Source organism: Hipposideros armiger, unplaced genomic scaffold, assembly GCF_001890085.2.
Source record: "Hipposideros armiger isolate ML-2016 unplaced genomic scaffold, ASM189008v1 scaffold_454, whole genome shotgun sequence".
Lineage (NCBI taxonomy): Eukaryota > Metazoa > Chordata > Mammalia > Chiroptera > Hipposideridae > Hipposideros > Hipposideros armiger.
This window is the reverse complement of record NW_017731804.1, coordinates 608635-633880: the sequence shown is the minus strand read 5'-3', so window position 1 is coordinate 633880 and position 25246 is coordinate 608635. Positions and strand designations below refer to the sequence as shown.

General features: G+C 45.0%; 1 protein-coding gene across 2 annotated transcripts in view; it reads right to left on the bottom strand.

Annotated features, from left to right (window-relative positions):
• GNPAT (glyceronephosphate O-acyltransferase) overlaps nt 1-24600 on the bottom strand; it is a 29759-nt gene extending 5159 nt beyond the window's left edge. Inside the window, exons 1-10 of one of the 2 annotated variants that reach the window (XM_019665838.1) lie at nt 24319-24600; nt 13570-13752; nt 10980-11156; nt 8230-8353; nt 5769-5896; nt 5407-5482; nt 5026-5177; nt 4783-4913; nt 3309-3532; nt 237-479 (exon numbers count right to left, since the gene is read on the bottom strand). In XM_019665838.1, the coding sequence (XP_019521383.1) occupies nt 237-479; nt 3309-3532; nt 4783-4913; nt 5026-5177; nt 5407-5482; nt 5769-5896; nt 8230-8353; nt 10980-11156; nt 13570-13752; nt 24319-24396 (1516 nt within the window). In that variant the 5' untranslated portion in view covers nt 24397-24600. Of the gene's footprint in view, nt 1-236; nt 480-3308; nt 3533-4782; nt 4914-5025; nt 5178-5406; nt 5483-5768; nt 5897-8229; nt 8360-10979; nt 11157-13569; nt 13753-24318 lie in introns of both variants that reach the window. The other variant, XM_019665837.1, reaches the window with a different exon arrangement.
• Nucleotides 24601-25246: the final 646 nt, after the last annotated feature.

Genomic DNA, 25246 nt, shown 5'->3' with positions numbered 1-25246 from the left:
TAAAAGGAGAGGTTCAGATCACATGACATCCTAGCTCCCCTTCAATTCTCAGATTCTAAGCAGATGGCCGAGTGTTCAGGGGAAAAACCTACATGTGAGTATCCGGGCCCCACTACTTGCTGGCATGCAGGCTGCCCACACGCGGCTGAGCATCGAAAGGCACCTAGCATTGCTCCCCACATGGAAACAACAGCCAGGCCTCTCCCAAAACTCAGGACCATGTTCCCCAAAGTTACCTTTTCTGCAGCCAGGTGTCATCTGCAACGCCAGAGCCACCAAGGATGGCCGGACGAAAACGTTGAGCAACTGGTTCCTGTAGGTCGAGCACATGAGGAGCGTGACGTGCTGGAGGACGAGGCCGTTGACCATGTCCGAGTCCCCGGAGTCCACTCGTAGGACCACTCGGTCCTTGACCAGGCTGACGACGTTGGCGTGCAGAAGAATGCTGGCCTGGACGACGTCTTCCGCAGGCTCATTGTCTGCACACAAAACCATTCATTCAGGCCAAAGGCACAGGGTGGATGGCACTGCCGGGCATCCAGGCCCAGCACCCGTCAGCGCTAGGAAGGCCTGCTGATGCATGGGCCAGGTCCCAGCTTCAGGCTCCACCAACGAAACCAATGGTATCATGTGTGAAGGGCATTTTACAAGTACTGTTTCAAAAACCAAACTAAACTCTAAGGACAAGCAACATACTTTCTTATCTACCCCAAAGTTGTCAGCCATTCTGAAACACACATTACTTCCGACTCTGGAATTGAGTATTTCCTCAGGAACCAAGTATCCAACGTTTTGTAACAGCAAGTTGCATGACTAGAAAATCACATATATGTGAATTTAACAATACTAAGACAAGAAGGCCCCTGATAAGTATATATTCTCCCTCTCTCTCTCTCTCTCTCTCTCTCTCTCACACACACACAAAACACACCCTTGCCCAGACCAATTCCAAGATGGCAAGACTATCACTCTGCCACATCGAGGTGAACCCAAGGACGACCCAGAGAGGCCTCTCCGAGCATCAGGCCTCCTTGTGCACAGAGCGTTGCTCAGAGAATTCTCGGGTTTTCCTGCATCAATGATAACTACAGGAGTGGCTGCACAACAGTTCCTGGTACCCCCTCAGCAGGCACTGCACTGGCCTGGAGATAATCAAGAAGCGAGGGTTACAGAAACAGGAAGAAGAGATGGTGACATTTAACAAACATTCTTGGCAAGGGTAGTGATTTTACCCGAGCCAATGAGCCGCTTGACAGGCAGGTCAGTGGGCACACGTTCTGTTCATGTAGATGGGAAGGACAAGTGACAGAGTGGTCTTTCTTTAGGGCTTCATCACATTCGTTTTGGACCAGGGGTCGGCAAACTTTTGAGACAGAAGAACCGCCTGGGGTCAGCAAACCATGGCTCACGAGCCACATTTAGCTCTTTGGGTACGTACATGTGGCTCTGAAGTAAAATTGAAAATGAAAATAAAACTATCATAGTTTCATTTATAAAAATTTTAAAGGATATTACTCACATAATGATGATTATATAAAAATATATTTATGGCTCTCGAATAATTTTTAAATTGTTGTGAGGGACAGGATTGGCTCTTCCAGGAGTCAGCAAACTTTTGAGACTGAATGTACCCAAAGAGCCGCATGTGGCTCGCGAGCCGCAGTGTGCCGACCCCTGTTCTGGACTAACGTGCCTTCCTGAGCTTGCTCAAGGTAATGGTATAGTACATGATAATGTTATATATATAATATAATATATTTTACATATATAATACAATATAATGTCATATAATGATATATATCATAAAAACTACATATGAGAGTTTTGGACTATGGGATAATCTAAGTAAAAAAAAAAGAACTGAATACACACAACACATTCTAACTTAGGAATGATACTTACTCATGTACTTAGTCACTGACTGACTCCCGCTTTATAATAACTGGGGTTATTTAGTGGCTAAACAGATACTTTTATCTACGGACTGGCCACGTATTTAGCCCATCTTGAAAGAGCGAAACACCTTAGAAAGACAGGCGCCTGTTTTCATGCGATCGGAGGCCAAACAGCTATGAGTTTGTTTAGCACTTTTCTCCTCTTTCATGACTTTCTACCTTTGTTATATCAGCATGTCTCCTGTCTCCTGTTAGACCATTAAAATACTGACACCACAAGTCTGATTCATCTTTATTTCCCCCTTGATGACCAACACTCAACTGACTGCCACTCTGTTAGAAATCCCCCTCAGCATCTCTGAGATGCGCCCCACTCTGTCACTGCCCGTTTATCCCCTGGCACAGCACCCTGCCTCCCTGCCAACACCCTCTCCCCACTGTGGCCCACCGCAAAACTGACATGAGGATGTTTTCTAAAAGGCCAGTCAGTCATACTTTCTCCCTCCCATCACCCCGATTCCAGCCCAGATGCCCCAGGTGTGCGGGCCTGTGTGACCGGCTGCTGTCCACCGTCCCTGTACCATAGCCAACATCCCAGTGACAGCAAACACTCACAGGTGAAGGGGCATGTGGTGCTCGACATCACCTCACACATCCTAATCCCCACGCCAGCGACGTTCCTCCTGCTTCTCTCTCTGCATAGCCCACTTCCCATTGAAGCCCTTCCATGAAACCTTTCCCGAGTGTGGGCCTCCCCCATGCAGTGTTCTCCATCTTTGGATTGTTCCTACAGCTCACATGTTATCCACTACAGACCACACCCTCCAGAACCTCTCGCTTATCTTTGCAGCCCTGGAAGGACCAGCATAGACTAGGTGAAGCTCATACAGCAGGTACCTGTTACCTGGTCTGAAAAGAACTGCAGCTCCAACTGCAGCCTATACGATTTTCAATCAAAGAGCCTGAAAATAATGTAAGTTAATCATTGTGACCCCTGCCCATCTCCCAGCGTAGTGTTCATAACTCCAGTGACGTGTCCCCAAAGTTATTATGTGACACCAGCCCTTCACCCCTCACAACACAGTGAGACAAGTGGGTGCAGATGTGACGTGGTTTAGAGGGGGTATAGAGGGACGGCTACGCGGGATACAAAAAAATATAACGTTTACTCTCCACTCGGCTGGGCGCGGAGACAGTTAGTCTCCCAGGGAGAAATGACACATAGACAATTATTCTCTAATGATCACCATGCCAGGTCCAACGTCCTACCGCGATAAAAACCAGGGTTTCCTTCTCTCTCTGAGCCATGCTTTGCAAAGTCCTATACAGGTTTTTCATTTCTAGGCTGCAACGTCTCCAAATTGAGAGGTGAAGAAAGCCAGCGTCCGTGTCCCAGATGTCCCGCACACGTACCTGGCCATGTGAGGAGCCCCCCGAAGGTGCGGGCTAAGTCTCTCAGCCATGAGGCCTTCTCCACCAATGCGTCAAAATGCATGGACGGCCGGTTCTGGAGCAGAACAGCGACAATCAAGGCCCAGGGGTTCAGTGTCAGGTTCTGAATCTGCACAAGCTGCATTCTGTGGGCGACCTCGGCGACGAAGGCGTGCATGTCCTCCGACTGCTTCTGAGGGATGTACCTGCAGGGAGGGCACAGAGTAACCAGTTACAGTTCTGTCGCCGAGACACATGTGGAGGGAGGGGCGGCAGAAGGCGGGCACCCCGGAAGACTCCCCGGACTTTCTGCCAGTTCCCTTGGGTCCCCTTAGGAAGTCTACCCTTGCCTGACTCTATCCACACATCTCTAGGGTCGGCTCTTGAGAGGTGGTAAAAATACTCAAGGAAACAGGGTCCTATTATTCCTGGTTCTGGGCAAAAAACTTTTCTTGCATTACAAATAGGATGTGTCACTTCTGTGAAAACTGATGCTTCCCAAGCAGAATGCTACTACCTTCTCCAAATCCACAGCACTTAGGACGTCTCGTGCAGAACACATGTTAATGTGTTAATAGGATGACTGCTCATGTCTGCATGGGAGGCTGGCCAGTCTGTGCGACTGTCACTGTCCTGAGAAGCTTCAGAGCGCCTGCCAAGCACTGCCATTTCCCTCACCTGACAGATTGCAAGCTCTGAATGGGACATCAGGAACCCACAGAGCTGGCTGAAGCAGGGGTACCCATCTGACCTAAAAGGAAGCCACACAATAAGGTGACTTAAGGTGAAAGCTGCAGCCAGCGAGGGTGCTTGTATGAGGTACCAACAGGCCAACCCCATCTGGGTCTACAGCAAGAAAGCGTGCGGCGGCACAAAGCTGCCACCTGCTTTGGAGCTAGCAGAGCTGCCAGCAGGCGCCCTGGCTGCTGTGGGCCAGTCGGGACTGCAGGTAAGTCAGGTCAATGGTGCGAGCACCTGAGGCCTGGCTGGGCCTGGCTTTTCCTCCTCGCCTCCCCTCGATTAAGAGAACCTAACCATGTATTGTACCTGCGTCCCAAAGGGACCCAATTTACGTCCTTGCACATAAAACCATGGCCTTTCTGAGAGCAGGGACCCACTCCCATTCATCATCAGCAGACAAGCCTTTCTAGGATCAAAAACAATACTTAGTACACACTTCAGGGGACCTACCAAGCGCGCGCCACTACTTCCATGCGTTCACTTGTAACAGTGCTGTGGTTTCCCCACTTTTAAGTCGGCCGGACATGGATGCCCAAGAAGAAGGGACACTGTCCTGCAGCGAGCACTTCTGGGCACACATGTGTCCTTCTGAGCCTGGGGCCTTCCCCGTCCCCGGTGTGTAATCTCAGGTAACCGCGATTCAGCCCTAGAAGTGGTCAGGAACCACGATGCACGCCCTCAAGTTTCTATCAGCCATGAGAAGCCCGCTCCGCACCTTGGGACCAGGTTATACGGGCTGCGGCTCATCCTTCCAGCTGCCAGAGAGCGAAGTGACACGGGGTCGCCAACGTACACGTGTATGTTGCCGAAGTTTTCAGACAGAATCTTCCTGGCTTTCAGCAACCCCTAACAGTGTCACGACAGAGGAAAAGGAAACAAGGAGGAAATTCAGGAATCACGGTGTGCAAACCAGCATTTCCTCTAAATTCCAAGGTCAGGTCTGGCGTCCTTTACGTACGGTTGTAGACTCTTTTGGCTTGGGAACCCCTAGAAGCTCATATACATAAAGAGTTTCTTCCAATATCTTATCATAACTGATGCTAATTGGGACAAGGTAGGTGTCAAAAACTTCTCTTTTGAAAAATGGTTCCATCACAATATTCAGAAGACCTGTAAACACAAGGAGAAATGGCTTTTCATAAACACTGAAGAGGAGAGAGACACATAAACAGGAAGATACTAAAAGCACGTTATATACTAAGCCCAGAAACAGAAACAGTCACACTTAGAGAGAAAAGACTACCGTGCCCCAAAGTGTCAAGCTCTATTAGCAGCTTTGATGACATTTCGTCTAAAGCCTTTGAGTTTCTATTTTTCCTGCAGTCTGTAGGTGACCTACCAAATTTAGGGGTCAATGTCTTGGCAGAGCGGCTTCTTGTCCCTTCGAGGAAAAATTCAACAGGAGCATAACCATTCTTTAAAGAGAAAACACAAACAAACAAAACAAAACACAAAGCCCGTTGCCTACGCTCGAAGTGAGCAATGCTTCTTTTGACTCCTTCCCCCCAGCTCCCGTCCCAGCCCTCTGAACACAGGCTGCTTACAGTGACATGAGAGTCACACAGGGGTTGCGCATTCCTTCAGGGGAAACACACACGCTAGGCTGCCCATTTAGAAGTGAAGGATTTAAATAAGATCCAATAGCAAACACCAGGAAAAGACAATACAGCTTGAAAGCACTCAGTGGTTCTGTGCATTTACCCGCAGCATGGTTTTCACATATTCAGAGAACACAGCCCAATAGAGCTTATTGCCACCAAAGGTGCGTCGCATGAAGAAAGCGCCCGACATCCGCAGCAGCCCCCCAATCATCTTCATTCCTAGGAAGTCTAAAAATAAAAGGGTTAATGTTTATTTGCAGATCCTGAAACTGTCTATAAAGATCTAAACTCAAACTCTATTAAGAGAGATTTCATGCATGGAAGGCACCCCCGTGGTCATAATAACTATCCTGACATTAAGATCCCTAAGAAGAGACACCTAACAGAATTATGGAAAAAAGGGGCTCTGGGCAAGCACGTGCTGGGAGGTAACCTGGTACCCCTCCATGCACCTCTGTTTCTAACCAGGGCAGCTAGAGACAGGTGGCAACAGCAGGTAACGAACGTGAAAACTGTAACAATGTTGTCAGGCTGAATGCTTCAGTCAGCACCGCTGCTGAACTTGACGACACACCAATATGCGTCCTCCATGCTCTGGACAGCCAGGCCAAACAAGCGCTCACCTTTCCTTTTTACCCACCAGGTAAAAAGATCCACTTTCTTCTAGATAAAGCAAACCCAGAATAAGAGGAGGAGCTCTTATCATTTTCCCTAATTTCCAAATAGCTCCTCACATGCCCATGCAAAGGAAACTGCTTTTAAAGTGCTCAGGTCTCTGGGAGTTGAACCTCACTGTTCACTGCACTTATTGACAAAGGTATATATATGCCTGAATGTCAGCCTCCCTGGCTGCCTTGAAAGGTGACAAATAATTTATTTGCCTTAGCAAACCTACTTTGGGGAATCAACCCTACAGAAATAAAAGCACTGATATAAAAATATGTTGTAAAATTGTAACAGCAAATCTACAAAATTATGATACAGCTGAACTGCTGAATATTCCACAGCGATCCAAAATGTTAGAGATGAAGTGGGACTCTTCGCTCACACCTGTACAAAAATTCACTCAAAATGGACCAAAGACCTAAATGTAAGACCTAAAGCTATACAACTCTTAGAAGAAAACATAGGGGAAAAGCTTCATGACATTGGATTTGGCAATGTTTTCTTGGGTATGACACCAAACACACAGAAAACAAGAGGAAAAAATAGATACATTGGAACGTGTCAGAATTAAAGACTTCCGTACATAAAGGACAGAAGTTACAGTGAAGCCAGCCCTCGGGACTGGGGATGGGAGAACATGTTTGCAAAGCATTCATCTGATAAAGGGTTAATATCCAGAATAGACAAAGAACTCCTACAACTCAGCATGAAAAAACAAACAGCCCAGTTTAAAAAAAGGACAAAGGACTTGCATAGATATTTCTCTTACGAAGATATACAAAAGCCAAAAAGTATCTGAAACCATGCTCAACATCACCAGTCATTAGGGAAATGCAAATCAAAGCCATGATGAAATACCACATCACACCAATTAGCATGGCTATTATATATAGAAAAAAACCAAACCAGAAAATAACAAGTGCTGGCGAGGGTGTGGAGAAACTGAACCACTCGTGCACTGCTGGTGGGGACGTAAAGTGGAGCGGCCACTATAGAAAACAATATGGAGGTTCCTCAAATAATTAAAAATAAAATTACCATAGAACCCAGCAATTCTACCAGAAGAATTAAAGGCAGAGACCTGAATAGGTATCTTACACCTGTGTTCACAGCAGCACAATGGCCAATAGGTGGCAGCCAGCCAAGTGTCTCCCCACAGATGAATGGAGACACAAATGCAGTCCATCCACACAGTGGAATATTAGCCTTAAAGAGGAAGGACATTCTGACACTGGCTACCACATGGATGAACCCTGAGGTTCATGATGCTGAGTGAAATAAGCCAGTCATAAAAGGACCACTCCTGCATGGTTCCACTCATCTGAGGCCCCTAGAGGAGTCACATTCACAGAGACAGAGAGTAGAAGGTGGGGGCCAGGGGCTGGGGGCAGGGGAATGGGAATTAGTGGTTAATGGGGGCAGAATTTTAGTTTTGCAAGATGAAAAGACTTTTGTGGATGGATGGTGATGATGGTATTTCAATAATGTGAATACTTAATGCTACTGAACTGTACGTTTAAAAATGGTTAAGATGGTAAATTTTGTTATGTGTATTTTACCAGAACTTAAAAATACACAAAAAAGTTAGATCCATTTATTGACCTATAATCATTAACATATTACCAAATAAAAAAAGCAAAAGGCACGTAACACATAAAGTAGTATAATCTCATTTTCCAAACCTAACCCCCAGACCCCATGTGCACATACGCTTGCCTACGTCTGTGTGGACGCAGTAAAGACAGTACAGGACGTGATCCAAACTGTCACACACTGTGATTGGAAGGACGAAGGGAGAGGCTGTTTTCATCATCTTTAAATACTTTGGTATTGTTAATCATTCCAGTGAACATTTTCATTTTCATAATTAAAAGAAGTAGAACAACAGCACGTACCCATTCCTGCAGCTATGACTGGCACAGGTAAATCGTAGTTGTATAAAATAAAAGACAACAACAGAAAGTCCATGTAACTCCGATGACTAGGCAGCAGAACCACCGGATGCTCCTGGATGGCTCGCTGTAGCTTGAAAATAAATAAATGGCACATTCTCAGTAATTTCAGTTTTCACATTATTAAAATCACATCTCAACGCAGAACACGGAAGATGTGTGTATGTACAGAGGGACTACTAATGTTTTTCTGCCTCCTCTACCACACACACAAAACTTATTTCAGAATTCTAGTTCAACAAGCTCACATAATGCAAGAACATAAAAAATGTACATTTTTACAGATCATAAGAATAGTGATGACACTAACATACGCACTGTTCAATGTGATGTGTTTGTGAGTCAGGCCTAAGCCTTAGCTGGTCTCCTTGCTTGTGACATGGTCAAGCAGCTAAGAAATGGCAGGTGGAGATGGGAATGGGGCCGACGTTGGTCTGAACTGTACAGTCGACTGTGAACTGCGGCACCAGGCTGCTTGACTGCCGGAAGAGAGAACACAGTTCCTCTCGGGGCATTACCACCAACATCTGTGCATTATCAGGACCAAGGAGAGGCGTGGAGCTTCTCTATTTAAACACCGGACTCGCTGCCAGGGAGAATGGGAGCCATGTAGTGGGAGGGTACATTTGAATTTCCAGATTCAACCTCGAAAAGCATCCACTGGAATCAGTGTGTTACGTGTTTTTCTGAAATCTAAGTACAACGAACTGAGGCAGGTTAAGTTGTGATCAGCTAAGACATGGCCTGCCAACACCCCCGGCCCCAAACACTGCACTGGACATTCTGACAGAGATCCAATCTAAAATGTCACAGCAGGAAAAGAAAATGTTAAAAGTAAAGTATACGACTGAATATAAAGAAAACATTAAGAGGTAAGAGGAGGAAAGCCAATTGAGGCGAGGGTTTCCTATTTCCTAGCAAGAGAAAAAAGTATTAAAAGCATAAATGAATAAAATAATCTCCATTGAGAAAGCTCTTCCTTATAGAAAAAAAGCAAACTATTAAATAATAGAAGTGATGGAATTATAAAAATCACCATTTAGGGCATCCCAGTTTCGGGTACCCCCTCTCATAAGAGAGATGTACTTTCACTTCAATAAACATCTTTGTTCCTCTAAAAAATAATAATAATTGAAAAATTAAAATCACCATTTAACAATCATTAGAGTAATAACTGATTTGTACAAAAACCGTCAGTGGATGTTAAAAGCTAGTGAAGGAAAGTCTGATGAAAAGCAGGACACTTAACCGTCCTCCAAGTATTTATCCACAAGACATGCTAATTACAAAGGGGGAAGCAGTGACTTTGTAAGGGGAAATTTGGCAAATCAATAATGTAGTTAGACTCAACTACTGGGTTTTCGGAAAAGTCATGACACATTTTTGCAATGAAAAACATAGAAAAAAATACGTCATGACTTTTCCAACAACCCAATAGTTTCCAGTTAGCGCCACCCTGATATTCAGCTGTTTGTTTTCTTTGTTTCTGCCCTAATAACTTAAAAGCTCTGTTTTGCTCCCTTTCCTAAGTCTACACATACCTCGTTAATCTACTTAATCTACTTAAGCAGAATCCTAACCTGGAAAGGGCCATTTCTTCATCCTCTGGCGCCAGGACACCAAATCCATTTTGCAGCTCCCTTGCAGTTTTTACTGGTGACGCATAAATAAAGCCCCAGGCCTCCATGGCCGAGTGGAGTCCAGAGATAACAGTATCTTAAAACAGACCAGACCCCAGGAAGCGAGGTCAGCCCTCAGCCCTGCCTGACCGACTCCCCTTTTCCTTTGTTCTTCTTCTTGTGTACCTACAAAACTTTCTGCCCTGTCTAGGGATGGGGAGATGGCCTTTGGACAGGAGTCCGCCATTCTCCCAGAATGCCGGCATTCTGAATAAACCTGTTTTCTTTCCACCAACCTTGTCTCTCGATTTTTAACTTTTTCAAGCGGCAGGCAGCCAGACCTTAGCACGGCAACAACTTCACATGCAGAAACCTGGCCACTATCGACCACAGGTATCCTGACCGCATGCACTGAGAAGGACACATGTGGCTTCTGAGGTGTACCTGCCTGCCCAAGGGCCCAGCCTGAGTCTAATGACGAGAAGACATCGCTCAAACCCAAACACGGGACACTACGAAATAACCGGTCTGCTCTCTTCAAAAGTAATATCATGAAACACAAAGACTAAGGAATGTTCCAGAGTGAGTCTAAGGGGACATGGACATGGAATGAACACAGGATGCAGGGTTTTCTTTTGCTAGACAAGACTTAGTTGGGACAACTGGTGAAATAGAGTAAGGTGTGTACCATCAGTACTGTATCGGTTAATTTGCTTATTTTGATAACTGCACTGTAGAAGGACTTGCTTATAGGAGAGACACACCCGGGTATGGAGGAAAGGATAGAGGAATGTAGGGGCATGCAGGTGGAGCATATGCAGAAATGGTGTGGATGATGACTTCTGTAACTTTGTGAACATTTGACGTCAGGTTGTCTGTAAGCCCCACCTGACTACCTAGGTTAGTCTGAAGCCTCTAGGTTTGAGGGTCAAGGAGCAAACAGCAGCACCCAGAGAAGCAGGGCCTCTTCCGCCAGACGGATGCCTGATGAACGGAGTGCAGGGTGAGAGGTCTTAGAGATGACTAAATAGTGAGGGGTTGAAGAAGAGATTGTTTTCAACAAGCAATACTCACTTTCTGAATACCTTCTTCATTTACACACACTTTTGAGAAAATTTGTTTAAATATTTTGCTCAGGGCGAAGGCAAAAAACCGGATGGCTCCCAGACGCAGGTTGTGGCTCATTTCATCCAGGATCTCACAGGCTTCCTCTCGGAGGGCAGCCTCGGGCTGCTGGGAGTCCTTGGAGAGCTGGCGAGAGAAAGCAAGGCAACGGTCTGCAGAAAGAAGCCCTAGCTCTGTTATTCAAACCTGCACGAGTTCCAAATGGGCCAACACTGCAGAACTCAAAAATGGCATGTCTTCATTTAAATGGACATAGTTTGTTTCCCAACATAACAAAAGTGGACGAGTTTAAAGACTAGAATTCAGAGGCGGTTTTCTAGTATAGCATTTTAGACTGGTGGAGAACATCTCACCTTCCCCTTTGGTTTGCTAATACGCTCACACCCCATGAGCTGGTGTCCTTTCAAGAAACTACTGTGGCGCTTAATGTGTTTGTTCAATGCTATTACAAGGGAATATACAAGGGAAAAATCCAAGATCTCACTGAAGTACCACTCAGACTGCATCAGACAGCTAAGACACTGGTGCAAAGTCCCCAAACTATAAAAGAAAAATTAGTGACATCAGCGATCTCACAACGGAACTCTCTTTATTTGCATGGCATAGCACATCTTTGGGTAAAGAACAAAATGTTGGCTGTGCTGGGCTGCCCAGGGCCTAGAGAGGAACAAGTCACAGTTTCTGTCTTCAAGGGGGCCGAATTTAATCCCTTTAACTTTGGCTAACCAAGCAGGTTGAGAAGGATCGAACTCTGTGTGACAGGATTTCTCCAGGATGCTCTGCTTTAGGATGAGGCACAGAAGGTCAGAGGATGACATACCGGACCCTCAACTCTCCCAGTTATACACACTGAGGAAGTATCTTATCTTGTTTTTCAATATTGGAGGGAAATTTGCAGAACATAAAATAGTTGTTTTGAAGTCAGCGATCCAGTGGCATCTAGCACATTCACAAATGTGGTCACCCTCAATCTCGCTCCATAGTTTGAGGACTCAATTCAACAGGCCCAAGATTGTGGGACCAGGATAAACTGTTTCCTCTTAACCTGTTTATTTCACTCTGGTTCTCTGAGTGACACAGCAAGAAAGGCTTAGTATCACAGTCAGAAAAAGACCCACACTGAGTATCGGTGGCCTGAAGACTGAATGAACAGCAGCCTGGGGAGCAAAGACAGTGGCCAGAGACGAAGAGCTGAAGAGTGGGTGAGACAGAGAAGAGGGAGGGTCACAGTTAAAGCAAAACTGCTTCCCCAAGTGGGAACTGTTTTCTGTTTTGGTGTCATCCATGTTTAAAAATTATAATTAAATGCAAATAACATAAAAGTTGCCATTTTAATCACTTTAAAATGTACACTTCAGTGGCCTTGGACCTATTTACAGACTAAAGGGCAGAAGCCAACTGAGAAAGAAAGGCTGGAGACAGAGGGAAGGGAGAGGGCGCCTGCCAGGGGTCTGTCCTACACAGAACTTGCTCCCACTCCCGTCCCCTCCCTCTTTCAAGACGCCGGTCTCAGGGAACGGCTGCATCATCTGGCTTCTTTCCTTTCCGCCACTTCATTCACCCAGCTGGTCGTTAATGAGGTCTACTCCACCTCTCACATTTCTGAGCTTGGTCCATTTCTCCGTTTCTACACCACTCACCAGTCCTGGCAACTAGGACCACACAGAGGGATTACGGAGGCAGCCATCAGAAGCAGACTTCCTGTTTGCATTTTTACCAAACAGTGTTTCTAAAACATAAATGATCACACCACACTCCAACTTGAGAGCTCTCGGTGCTTTGCACGGATGCAGGAGAAGACCTAATTCCTCCACGCGATCGCACAGGCCCTGCTCACCTCTCCAGCCTCACTTCTTACCATTACCCCTTCTTTGCTTCCTCTGTCTGGTCAGTGCTGTGACTGCATATTCTCTGGTCCTGACCACAAGCCGGGGGTCCTCCGAGTTAGCTGTACTTTGGACTTACAGGGCTTGTACTGGAGGCTGGCTCCTCCCCGGACATTGTGATTTAATTGGCGTGGGGTGAGATCTACGCACAGGGAGTTTTAAAAGCTCCCCGAGTAATTTTAATGTGTAGTGAGGTTTGAAAACCACGGGGAAAAGTTATTAGCTCTGCCAGGAACACTCTTTTCACCCACTTCACCCGGAAAACCCTTCATCTACCTTTCAGGCCCCATTAAAAATAATCCCTTCTCTAACTCCCGACACACCATCAGCTGCCCCTCTGATGAGCTGGTGCCCCTGCACCGGGGCTCCCACTCGCACGTCTTTCTTGTATCCTGACTGTCTGGCTGTCATCGTTCCCCATCAGACTAGACACTCAGCAGCTAGGAAACCTGTGCAACTCGCTCTGCCAGACCCTCAGTGTCTCATGAGAGGTTAACACACCTCGTGGCTACGACCACCTCTGATGAACATGCTGAGTAGAGCTAAACCTAGAGAGACACATTAAAGACAGCAAGATGAGTCACAGACTCAAGAAGAGGAAAAGCTTGGTGACAAGGAGCAAACTGGCTGTGGCTGAAGAAGGAACCACTTACCTGTTTGATGACATAGTGAACCTCTTCAGAACTGAGAACACTGCTTTTAATGTCACTTGGCTTGCACGGAATAATTCCCTTATAGACAAGAGGTGTGTAACATTTCATTGCAAATTTCAAGTCGCTGACATGCCTCCTCTCTTCTAAAATATCTTCAAACTCATCCCACTTTTTGAGCTCCTTCTGTGGATAAGGCAGAGGAGAAAAGGTAACGTACAGACTGTAAAATAAGTTAGGACAGATCAGGGACAATCCTGGGAAGGCTCCCTTTTTGCCAACATTTTTATTCTGTGACATATGAACAAGGGCAGACCGTTCTGAGGTTAGATTTTCACTCACCAAGAAAAAGAAATTTAATGATAAGATCAACATATTGATATTCAATGATCATAATATTTTATTTTTATATTTCTGACCGCTATTGTTGTAAAGCCAGGACCCCTCTGGGAAAGGTAACAAAGAACAAAGATGAGACATTCAGCTATAACCTGACCAATTTTACAAGGTTTCATCAATCACATTGATAAGTTTATTGTTTCTTCTACTTAGCTTTAAAAATTAAATCAGTAAGACTCTCAAAATGATGTCAAATCAAATCAAAGTACATGGGTGCAAACAAAAGGAAGATTCACTCAAGAAAAGCGTGCTCCCATATAAGCTACTGTCGAGCGCTGTTTGCCTCCTCTCTCCTTTCCACCCCAGCAACCCAGCTTGTCCAACCAGCTCCTGAAGCCGGCTGGGGCTTAGGCATTGCTAACTCTGAAAAGTTTGTTTTTCTGATTATAAAAGTCAGAGTAGTAATAATAATAATTACAGCTAACATGCACAGTTGTTTACTAAGTATCAGGCACTATTCTAAGAACTTTATATACATTAAGGGAACAATACTGTTTTTAATGTGCATGTATGGGGATGCCAAAAAAAAGTATACACATGACTTGTATTCATCTTTTGTTATTGGTATGTACTGAGTACTACAAAAATTTTTTTTTTTAAGATTTTATTGGGGAATTGGGGGAGGGAACAGCATTGGGGAATCAGGGGAAGGGGAACAGACAAGTTGCTGTCCTTTTGTTCTTCAGTCCAGTTGTGGAGGACGTCGCTTCACTGGCCCATGTTGGTATTGTGATCACTGTGCCCTTCTTGGCTGAGGCAGATCGGTCGCTAGCCATTGGATGGCTGCTCACGGTGGCTCATGGCTGCTCACTCACGGTAGCTTACGGCAGCCCACTGCAGCCTACGCCGATACCGGTGACTCACAGCAGCCCAGCTCCAGGTCGAGCTGTTGTTCACCATCTTAGCTGTAGAGGGTACAGTGTCACTGGCTCATGTGGGACCCGAACTGGTGGCCCTACTGCTCAGAGCTCGCACTCCCAAGCGAACTCTTAACCAACGAGCCACTGGGCTGGCCCTGAGTACTACAATTTTAATAGTTTTTTCCTTTCTTAAAATGTGTATACATTTTTTTGGCACCCTCTGTGTATATAAAAGGAACAATCCTCAGAGCAAACCTCTGACAACTATGCAGTAGTTTTTATCATGACCCCCGTTTTACAATGGGGAAACCAAGGCACACAGAAGTGAAATAACTCACCCAGGCGAGGTCCCACAGCCCACAAAGGGCAGATACGATTCAAACTTGAGCCTGATGGCTCCACAGACCTGGCTCTGACCCACTACCCTACACCACCCATCATGTTTAACTATGGAAAATTTGGAAACATGAGCAAATAAAAACCATCCATAATTTTATATCCCAGGAAAAGCTACTCTTAACACTTACTAGTTTTCTTGTTTTCTTTCATTCATAGCCAAAGAAATACTTATTTTTAAAATTCAAAACATGGACCATACCATAGTTTATCTTGGCTTTTCGATGATATTATTATTGAGTTGTTGGAAAAGTCAATATGTGTTTTGTTTATGCTTTTCAAAGGTCATTTATTTATATAAAGAACAAAGATCAATGATATATTGCCTGTTTTGTTCAATAACCTTTTGCCATCTTTCAGTGAGCTTCATAATTCCTCGTTTATAGAAGGACCTGTCTTTACCTGCGAAAACCTGAAAAAGGTGCTGATTTACAGCCTCATCTGAATTGAACGTTATACCACGCAAGGAGTTTTGAAGAGAGCAAGACAAGTGGAAGTCTGACAGCGCAAGCTCAGGCTAGTATGGTGGATGTGGCAACACATCCCATCCAAGCTCCAATAATTTTTGACAGGTGATCAAACTTGTGTGTGATCTCGTGTTGTCATGATGGAACACAACTCCTTTACAATTGACAAGCTCTGGACGTTTCTGGATGATGGATTGGTTCAATCTGTCCAACTGCTGACAGCACACATTCGAATTGTTTCTTGGCAGGAGCTCAAAAAACATGACACCTTTAAAATCCCACCACAGTGAGAGCATAACCTTCCTATGATGAATGTCTGCTTTCGATGTCATTTGAGGCAAATCATCACGTCGGGACCAAGACCACTTTCATACCATGTTGTTGTAAACAATCAATCCACTTCTCATCACCAGTTATCAGTCGCTTCAAAACAGGATAATTTTCCTCACGTTTAATGAGCATATTGCAGATGTTTATACGTGCCGTCAAATGAACTTCTTTGAGTTCATGCAGAATCCAAATATCGAACTTGCTTACGTATCCCAGCTTCTTCAGGTGGTCATGAATGCTTGAATAATGGATGTTCAATGTTTCTGCAATCTCTCGTGTCGTGTAATGTGGGTTTGACTCGATCAATGCCTTTATTTTTTCGTCATCAACCTTGGTGGGCCTCCCTGACCGAGGAGCATCGTTGAGATCAAAATCACCAGCACGGAATTTTGTGAACCATCGTTGGCACTGACATCCTTGTACAGCATTGTCACCATAAACTTTATGCAACTTTTCACAAGCTTGACACGTGTTCTTCCCTTTATGGAAATAAAACAGTAAAATATGGCAAAAATGCAGTTTGGTCTTCCATCTTCAACTTGTAAAATTTCCAACTCTGAACCAAATCACTCAATTTTTTTTAGAATGAAGCTAGAACTGTCAGCTGTCAAATGACATAGCAATAACATAGATGACTCTAGTACTTCCAAAAATAGTACCTTCTGTCGCAAACATGCGTCATGACTTTTCCAACAATCCAATAGTGTTTTCCTATATTAAGTATTGTTTTAAAACATTCCAGTGGCTGCATAATCACCTTATGCTCCCTAACTTCTTAAAATAATTTTTTCTAGTTACCAAAGTGACATATATGTTCATTATAAAAATGTGGAAGATAAAGGTACAAAGAATCAAATTATCATCAAGAGGCCGCTTGGGTGCACGCTTTTTCTATGCGTGTGGAGTGTTCCCTCCCCCTAAATATGCACATTTTGATTTGACACCTGGGTTTTTCACTTACTGTCATAAACACTCCTCCATGTTATGTAAGTTTCTTCCACAACATTATTTTAATGTTGGACATTTGGATTTTTTATTCATTGCTATTATAAAAAAGCATAGCAGCATTATTTTTTTTGAATTTAGTCATTAAACCCTGGCCTCTTTTAGTCTTCATCATCCCAGACTTTTCCACAGCATGACACCCTCCTTTTTCTACCTCCAACCACCCTGAAATTTTCCTATTTTGGGTTTTAGTTCATGACTCTCTTATTGCAGCAGGAAATCCATCTCATTTCTCTAATCCAGTGATTCTCAACCAGAGGGGAAATTTTCCTCCCCAAACTGCAAGTATGCCATCTCTCCTCCCACTTCCTTTAATGTCAACATCTCCAATCCGTTTCTTCACTCCACACAGGGGTGAGTACTCTCACCCACTAACAACAGTATTTTGCTGTGTATAGTACCCTCCCGTGTATAATGTGCACCCACAGTTTTTGGCTCAAACTTGCAGGGATAAAAAAATCTTTCATTTTAATTTTTTTGTTTGTTTTAATTTTTTAATACAAAATTTTATTTGTTTACATTTAGATACTTGTTTTTTTGTATTATAAAGGAATTTTAGCATGTATTTTTTAACATATTATGGTACAAGAAATTTTACATAATAGTTACAAAATACAAGAACAGATACAAGGTACAAAACATTTTATGTACTGGTAACAAATTTATGATATTTACACATCACAGAAGGCCAAGAACTCTTGTCATTGCATGTTCCTGTAAGCTCAACAAAACCGACTATTGTATTCCTGGGTATTATTTTGCATACAGATATCGTTATTGATTTCTAGAGTTAGACTTTTAATTTATAAGCATAAATAAAAGAATTAAGAACATTTATATAGATATGGAATTAATACTACCCATATATAATACGCATCCTTATTTTTCCCCTCACAAATTTAGGCAAAAAAGTGCGCATTATACGCTGCAATATATGGTACATATGCTTGTGAATCTTCTGTCCTGGTCTCTTCTCCCATCTGAGCATCTGATACACATACTTAGTCCCCAACATTTCACACTTGGCCTTTCTAAAACGGAACTCATTTCTCCTCTGCCCAATCCTGCAACATGATTATTTCCTTAAAATCCTAACTGACAACCACCAGGTCATGTGCTCCCTCTGCATCATTCTAGCCCCCCTTAGCTTTTACAAGCCCAGTCCATGCCCTCCTGTGACGTGGCCTATATGTAGCACGGCCACTCCTTGTTTATGTGTCAAGCTTGTGCTCTTTACCACAGTAACCTCTGCACTCATCTCCTTGACTGTTTTGCCCCCCTTGAATCAATCCTCCATGCTGCCAGGTACTCTTCTGAAAACACAATTCTGACCAAATTGTTCCCTGCTTAAAATACTTAAATGACCCCTGCGCCCCTCTCCCCCCCTCCCCCCTTCAGAAGACCTAACCTCTTCTTGTATCATCAGAGAACCTTTGTGACCTGGCCTTTCCTTCCCTCTCCAGACTCACCGCCCACCACTCTCTGGTCCTCTCAATAGAGAGTGATTTGCATTTCCCCAACAGGGTTCATCAAGGATATGCCTCAGGGCTTTTGCACAGCCCTGTCTCTGCCTGAAAGGTCCTTCTGTTCCTCTGTTGTCCTCCCGTAGGCATCACTCTTCTGCGAAAACACTGCCTGTGTTCCCCAGACAGAATTACTCTGCCTTCCTCACTAGGATGTCTTTACTCATCCACTACATGTATCTATCCTGCTATGCATCCATAGTTGTCATCATAGTAAATACTGCTACCCAACGTATCTACCCTGCTCTGCTTCCATAGCACTGCAACTGTTTGCATGTTTGCCTCCCCACTAAAATGTAATCATCTCGAGGACAGGACAGTGCGTGTCCTCTTCGTATTTCCAACATCAAGCTGTGTTTGGAATATGCATAACTGGTCAATAATTGAATGACTAAATGTTGAGATAACAGAAAAAAACTACAGAATGTTAAACTGGGACCAGGATTAGGCATAATGAGAGTATAGGAACAAAGAGCACTTATGAGTGTTTATAAAAGAGTAGTATGTGGAATATGTGGAATATGCAAACATGAACATTTTAATGCCACATGTATAGAGTGTAGAGAATATTTGAGGGAAAAATACACCTGCTGGGGTTCGGGTGTAAAACTGGCTTATAAGTCTGGAAGACCTTCTCAAATTTCACATTTCTCATTAATAAAGTAACATACAGTTATGTAGGCTCTGACTTGGTAGAATGCAACTAACTACCATTATAAATTATATAATTTTAGGGATAAAAGTGATCTTAGAGACTCCCCATTTACTGATTCTGGGGGGTGGGAAAAGGATCAGAATCAGCTGGGGATATCTATCCATCTATGTATCCATCATCTATTATCTATCTATCTATCTATCTATCTATCCATCCATCTCCATCCTCTCACCCACCCACCCAACCTATCAATTTATATATATATGTGTGTGTGTGTGTGTGTGTGTGTGTGTGTGTATATATATATATATATACATATATATATATATATATATATATATATATATATATATATATATATATAGAGAGAGAGAGAGAGAGAGAGAGAGAGAGAGAGAGAGAGAGGGAGAGGGAGATGGGGGAGGCAGTCCTCAGGACAAAGACCTGTAAGGGAGAGCAGATGGCATGTATATTTTGAAAAGCTTGCCAAATATGACCATCTACAATCTTTCCATGGGTCTCTGTTACCTGTAGGATCAAGTCTACACTTCTTAGCATCTGACCCCAACTCCCCTCCCACTGTCCCCCTTGTTTGTTCCAATAGTCCAACTATACAAAGACCTGTAGCTCCCCAAACAAACTATGCTATCTCATGGCTCCCCACATCTTTGTTCAAGTTGCTACCTCTAAAAATAACACTCATTGTCAAACATCTGAGCACCTGTTACATGCTTGGCATTGTGGTACGTGCTGGGGATACAGTGGTGATGAGACAGACTCAGTCTCTCATGCATGGTGGCACCTGTTATGAGACAGGGCACTTACAAATGGCTCTGCCTGCTGTCCACCTGGAAAGCACTCGGCCATCACCCATAGCTCCTGTTAACCTCCGTTGTGTACTATTTCCCGATTCTTCCCTAAACCTGGACTCAACCAGTCACCTTCCCCTTTGAGTTTTTACCGAACCTTCAATACACTCTCAAGACAGCATCTAAAATATTTCACTAAACTTGTATTTAGTGTCTCTTCTTTAAGACTGTGAACTTCTTGTCTGGGAAGAAATGTGTCTTATACATTTTGTATTCCCAGTTATTAGCAGGAACTCAATCATTGTACAATGAAAGACAAATTATTGAGCAAAGCCACTTCTTCAGCTCTGTTGATGACGACTTTCCAATTAAAGCTCACACTAGACGCTCTGGCCCTCACCCAGTGTCTAGTCCAGTGGCTTTTAACTCAGATTGCACATTGGGGCACTTAAAAAATGCTGATGTCCAGGCCCCCTAAAGATTCTTAATTAATTTGGTCTGTGAGTGGTACCTGGGCATGAGAATTATTTTTCAAAGTACTCCAAGTGGTTCCCACACGCAGCCAGGGTTCATTATTGTCATTCCCTACATTGTGCTGGAGAAGTATTTACCACCATTAAATAAATATATTTACATGGCTTCACATCCAGGGGCACAATACAAAGAAGAGCCCAAGTAAGAAGGTTTAGGTGAAGTCTTCCCCCCACCGTTTGTTTTCCCTATCTTAATCTGCACAGCAGTCCTCTGGTTATCGATAGCTAAACAGGTCTCTCCTTGTCCCTCCTTCTCCAGTGCCCAGGAGGTTCCTCTCATTCAGCAGATAGTGGCTGGGAGCCTACAACGTGTACCAGGCTGGGTCTACAGGTTGAGAACACAGCACGAGAAAGCAGACAAGAAACGTGCCCTGAGGGAGATTATATCCCCTAAGGAAAGACAGACAAGTAAACAGGGACATTCACCTGGGGATGCCACCACCACCAGAGGCGTGCAGGGAAACGTGTACCTTTGGGAGAGCCCGATTCACACGTTCGCCGGTTCCTGTGGTACACACACTCCCGCCAGGGCAGATTTCAAGCTACCGGCACAACCTCACTGAACAGGGAGTTGGGGACAGGTGCCACTGACGTGTAGGATTTCTACCTTATGGTATGATATATGGGCATAAGTAACCTCAAACACATAGATAATAGTAAAATTTAGTAAAATAATTAGGAAGTGCTGAGTTTTTATTCTAACAGAGTCTTATTTAATTGTAAATGTATAACTTAATCTTTAATTGTTAATCATGGCTGTGTTTTAACAATGGGTTCGCAAATTTCATGAAAATTTAACAATCAGCTTTGAGAGCCAGTACAAGACACTGCAGCTCAACACTGGAGAGACTGTAAGGGAAATCAAACAGTACCTAAGAGAAGGAGTGAGCGGAGCGCCGCTTCAGACCCAGGGGCTGGGTGAGGCCTCCTTGAGGAGGTATCTGTGCTGGGACCTCTAAGAAAAGCCAGCAATGCTGAGGAACACAGCACACCGCACACAGGGGACCACAGGCATCTGAGGCAAGTGTGCTCACTGTCTGAGAAACACAGGCCAGCGTGGCTGAGGCACAGCAAGCAAGGCCACAAAATCAGAGGCAGCAGTCGCTCGATATGTAGTCTTGTAGCACATCGTAAGGAGCCCAGAGTTTTCATTCGGACTGTAACAGGAAGCCATAGTTTGGGTTATGGGTATACCATGATGACCCATCCCCATCTCCTTTTCATCCTGAGGTCTACCGAAAGATGTCAAGCAGACCTCTGGCTTCAGATACCACCTCCCTGCTAGGGCTGCCGAATCTGTGTATTTACACCAGACCTTCCTCTTTTGCTCTGCCACCATATTCCTAACTGTGTGGATGGCTCCCAAACCCCTAGTGATAATTCACGAGTTAAAAATCATTAATTCTGCCTCTCACATCTCCAACGGAACACATCCCAAATTGAAATTATTGTTATCACCCTGACTAAACCTGCTTCTCTCCCATAGTTCCTGTCAGCGAAAGGCATCAGCAGCTATCAGACACCAGGGGTCAACTTCAGGCTCCTTTTCCTTCGCCACCACATTCAACTGCCCCAAGTATCACACCGACTCCCCCATCTCCCTTCTCCCCAGACTCAACGCCACTGCCTCACCTCAGGCTTTCCTCCCTTCTCTGGATTACTGCCATAGCATCCTAGCTGATTTCCATGATTATGGCATCAGATTCCTCCCCCAACCACGTTCTCTTTCTACAGTCTCTATTTAAGTAAGAGAGGTCACCCACACAAAGAACATGCAGAAACCTACTAGTCCTCTTAGACTTTCAAACGTACAAATATGATCATCCTTAAATGGTGTCCTATAAAGTTAAGATTCTATTATTAAAGGTGGGTAAATGTGATACAGAAAACTCCTTTAGGAAATAATCTCTGTCCACTCCTTAGTTTCGTTTCTCATTTCCCCTACTTGGGTCCCACAAACATGCAAGGGGGTGGTTTTCTTATATGACATCTTTCTCTCCCTCATCTCCCATTTGCACCCCAAACACTCAGTTCAGGTGTCACCTTCTCTTAGAAGCCTTCTTAAGGGTCCCCCAACCAAGTCAGGTGCTCCTTCTCATTACTCCCACAACATGCTGTGCATGCTCCAAACACTGCCCATACCCCACTCCACTGTGCTTATCTGTTTACTTATATGACTTCCTCTGAAGTCCTTAAAAGCACCGGCTGGATGTTTAACTTCTATATCTTGGACATTGAGGATAATGAGTTAAGGTAACCATTGCTGCAATGTTTGCTGCAATCAGCAGTATCTTAAATATCTCAAATACCACTCTCAGATTAGCTAGAGTGTTGCACAATTGAAGTGTGGCTGAGGAAATAAATAAGGGCAGCTTGAAATAGTAAGAAATTCAGGTTATTATGAGAGTAAAAACTGTGCAGTGACAAGAAGATTGCTGTCCAGCTTCAGAAGTGGAAAAAGCTCATATATAATTACCTGAGTCTTTCATATGAAAAGCTGACAAAAGTCTTATCAGTCAAGAGCCACTGGTAAATGAGGAAGTACCATAAAAACTCAAACATGCAGAACACTGTAGTCAATTCACAAACCAGTTTAGGATGAAAAACCCACCTACGATGAGTCAGAACTCCACAGCAACCCTCTTCCCTACATACTCTCTCTGGAGTAGCCCAGTCGGAGGTCAAAATATTTCCACCACAGAACTGTGGGGTGAAAAGGCCCGTGAGGAGGTTACAGTGATGAGCCTCAGAGAAGTGAACACTTAAGCAGCAATTACATGCTCAGAGCTTATATAAGTATAAATATATACCCATTCTCTTTTGAAACCGGATTTTTTGGTTTTATCTTGTTTTTTTCTGTTTTCCCTGTTTTGACCTTCGTATACAAATTAACATTGAAGTCAAAAACTGACACTAACCGCTAGGATACCTTTACAATGCATTCTTTTATTTCCTCCTAAAGTAGATACAAATTAATCTAGTAGTTTAAAAAAAAATTACCCCAGGATTGTGCAATCCTGAGAGCTACAAAGCTTTCACCTCATAATTTCTTCATGAAAATTGCGAGTGACCAACAGACATTTTGTTGGCAAAGGAGACCAGTTAAAATCAGGAGAGACAGAGAGAGGAGAGACAGCTGGAGGTGAAAAGGCAAGTGGAGAAAGGCTGAGTGGCATTAAGTGTCTTCCAAAATGACCTGTGGAAGTACAATGATGTACGGAAGACAAAAACAGGCAATAAAAATTGCCAGAAGTTCCAACAGTTCCTACATTAAAAAAAGATTTCAGTTGTAAAAACTCTATGCCCACGTACAAGCCAAATACTTTTCTGCCAGGAATGTCGGAGCAGTGCAAGGGCGGCGTGGTGAAGAGCCACAGGCCGACTGTATCAGGCTGGATAAGACCAGCAGGTTTCTCAGGTTTGCCCAAAAGGTAGCCCGACAAGCCCTCGCCAGACACCGAGAGCCTCCAATTCTCACGCCTCCGTCCTGTACCAGGGGCTTTCTGAAGGCCCTGTGCCTGGTGGAGGGAAAGAGAAGGAACGAGTGGGAAGGCGCTAGAGGAACCGTCACGGTAGAAACTTCTAAAAGCACACACCATTTACACATACAACGATACACCGTTGCCTGGGAAACCAAGTCAACCACCAAAGCCCTTCTCCGGGAAGTCGGGACCCCCTCTTTTGGGCCAGAGGTCGAGGTCCGGAGGAAACCAGGACTGGGAGAAGGGGGTCGTCTCTCGGGCCCGCCCCGGGTCTCGTTCCCCTGGGCGCCTACCGAGTAAAGGAGCACCACAGCGCCGGGACTGGTGGAGCCGACGGAGAGACAAGAGTTAGATGAACTGGAAGAATCCATGGTGCGGCTGCCGTCCCGGGCGGGGCCTGGGACGTTTCGCTAGGCGGTGGTGGTGTGGCGGCTGGGGGCGGTTCTTCCGCGCAGGGCGGCCCGACCTCGCCTAAGGCGGTGGCACCCTCTGCGACCGCTCCACAGGACCCCGGGCGCCGCCATCTTAACCCGGACGGAAGCCGCGCGGGGACCTGCGCCGCGCGCGCAGCCCGTCGACACCCGGAAGTGAGGGCGCCTCGCGCCGGCGTGCAAGGGGGGCTCTGGGTTGTCGCGCGGAGGCCGACCCCACAATGGCGCGGGAGCCGGCGCTGGGCTGCTCCTCGTCTCCGTCTCCCATGCTTTTGGACGCTGTGCTCCAGAACCTCTACGACTTTGGTGAGTGCGGGGCCTCGGCGCCCACGTGGCGAGCGGACTTGAGCCTAGAGTGTTCTGTGCGCCCCAAACTGGACCGGCCTGCGCTTTTAGGCTAAAAGTTCTTGCAAGTCCAGCACCCCTCTCAGCTCGTCCGCCCTGGTTCCGATACCGGATCCCGCACACCTGTTCTCCGTCACCTTTCACCCACTTCCACAGTCGGACTCTGTCGAGTTATTTATTCTTCATGAATCAAACCTCCCAACTCGTTTCTGTGTGGGAAGGACCAACCTAGTTGCTTTGTCAGAAGCACCAAGGCGTTCAGACTTAATGGGGTGATGCACACACGACCTTGTACTCTCGAAATAGCCCATCTTTTCACTTTTCCCGGACCTCCGGGAAGCCCCTTCCCGCACGCTACCCCCAGACCCAGCGGAGTTTTGTGCGTTGGTACCAGCTTGTCAAGTTGGGGCCTCGTCCTTCAGTGTATCCCCCGCCAAGAACTTTA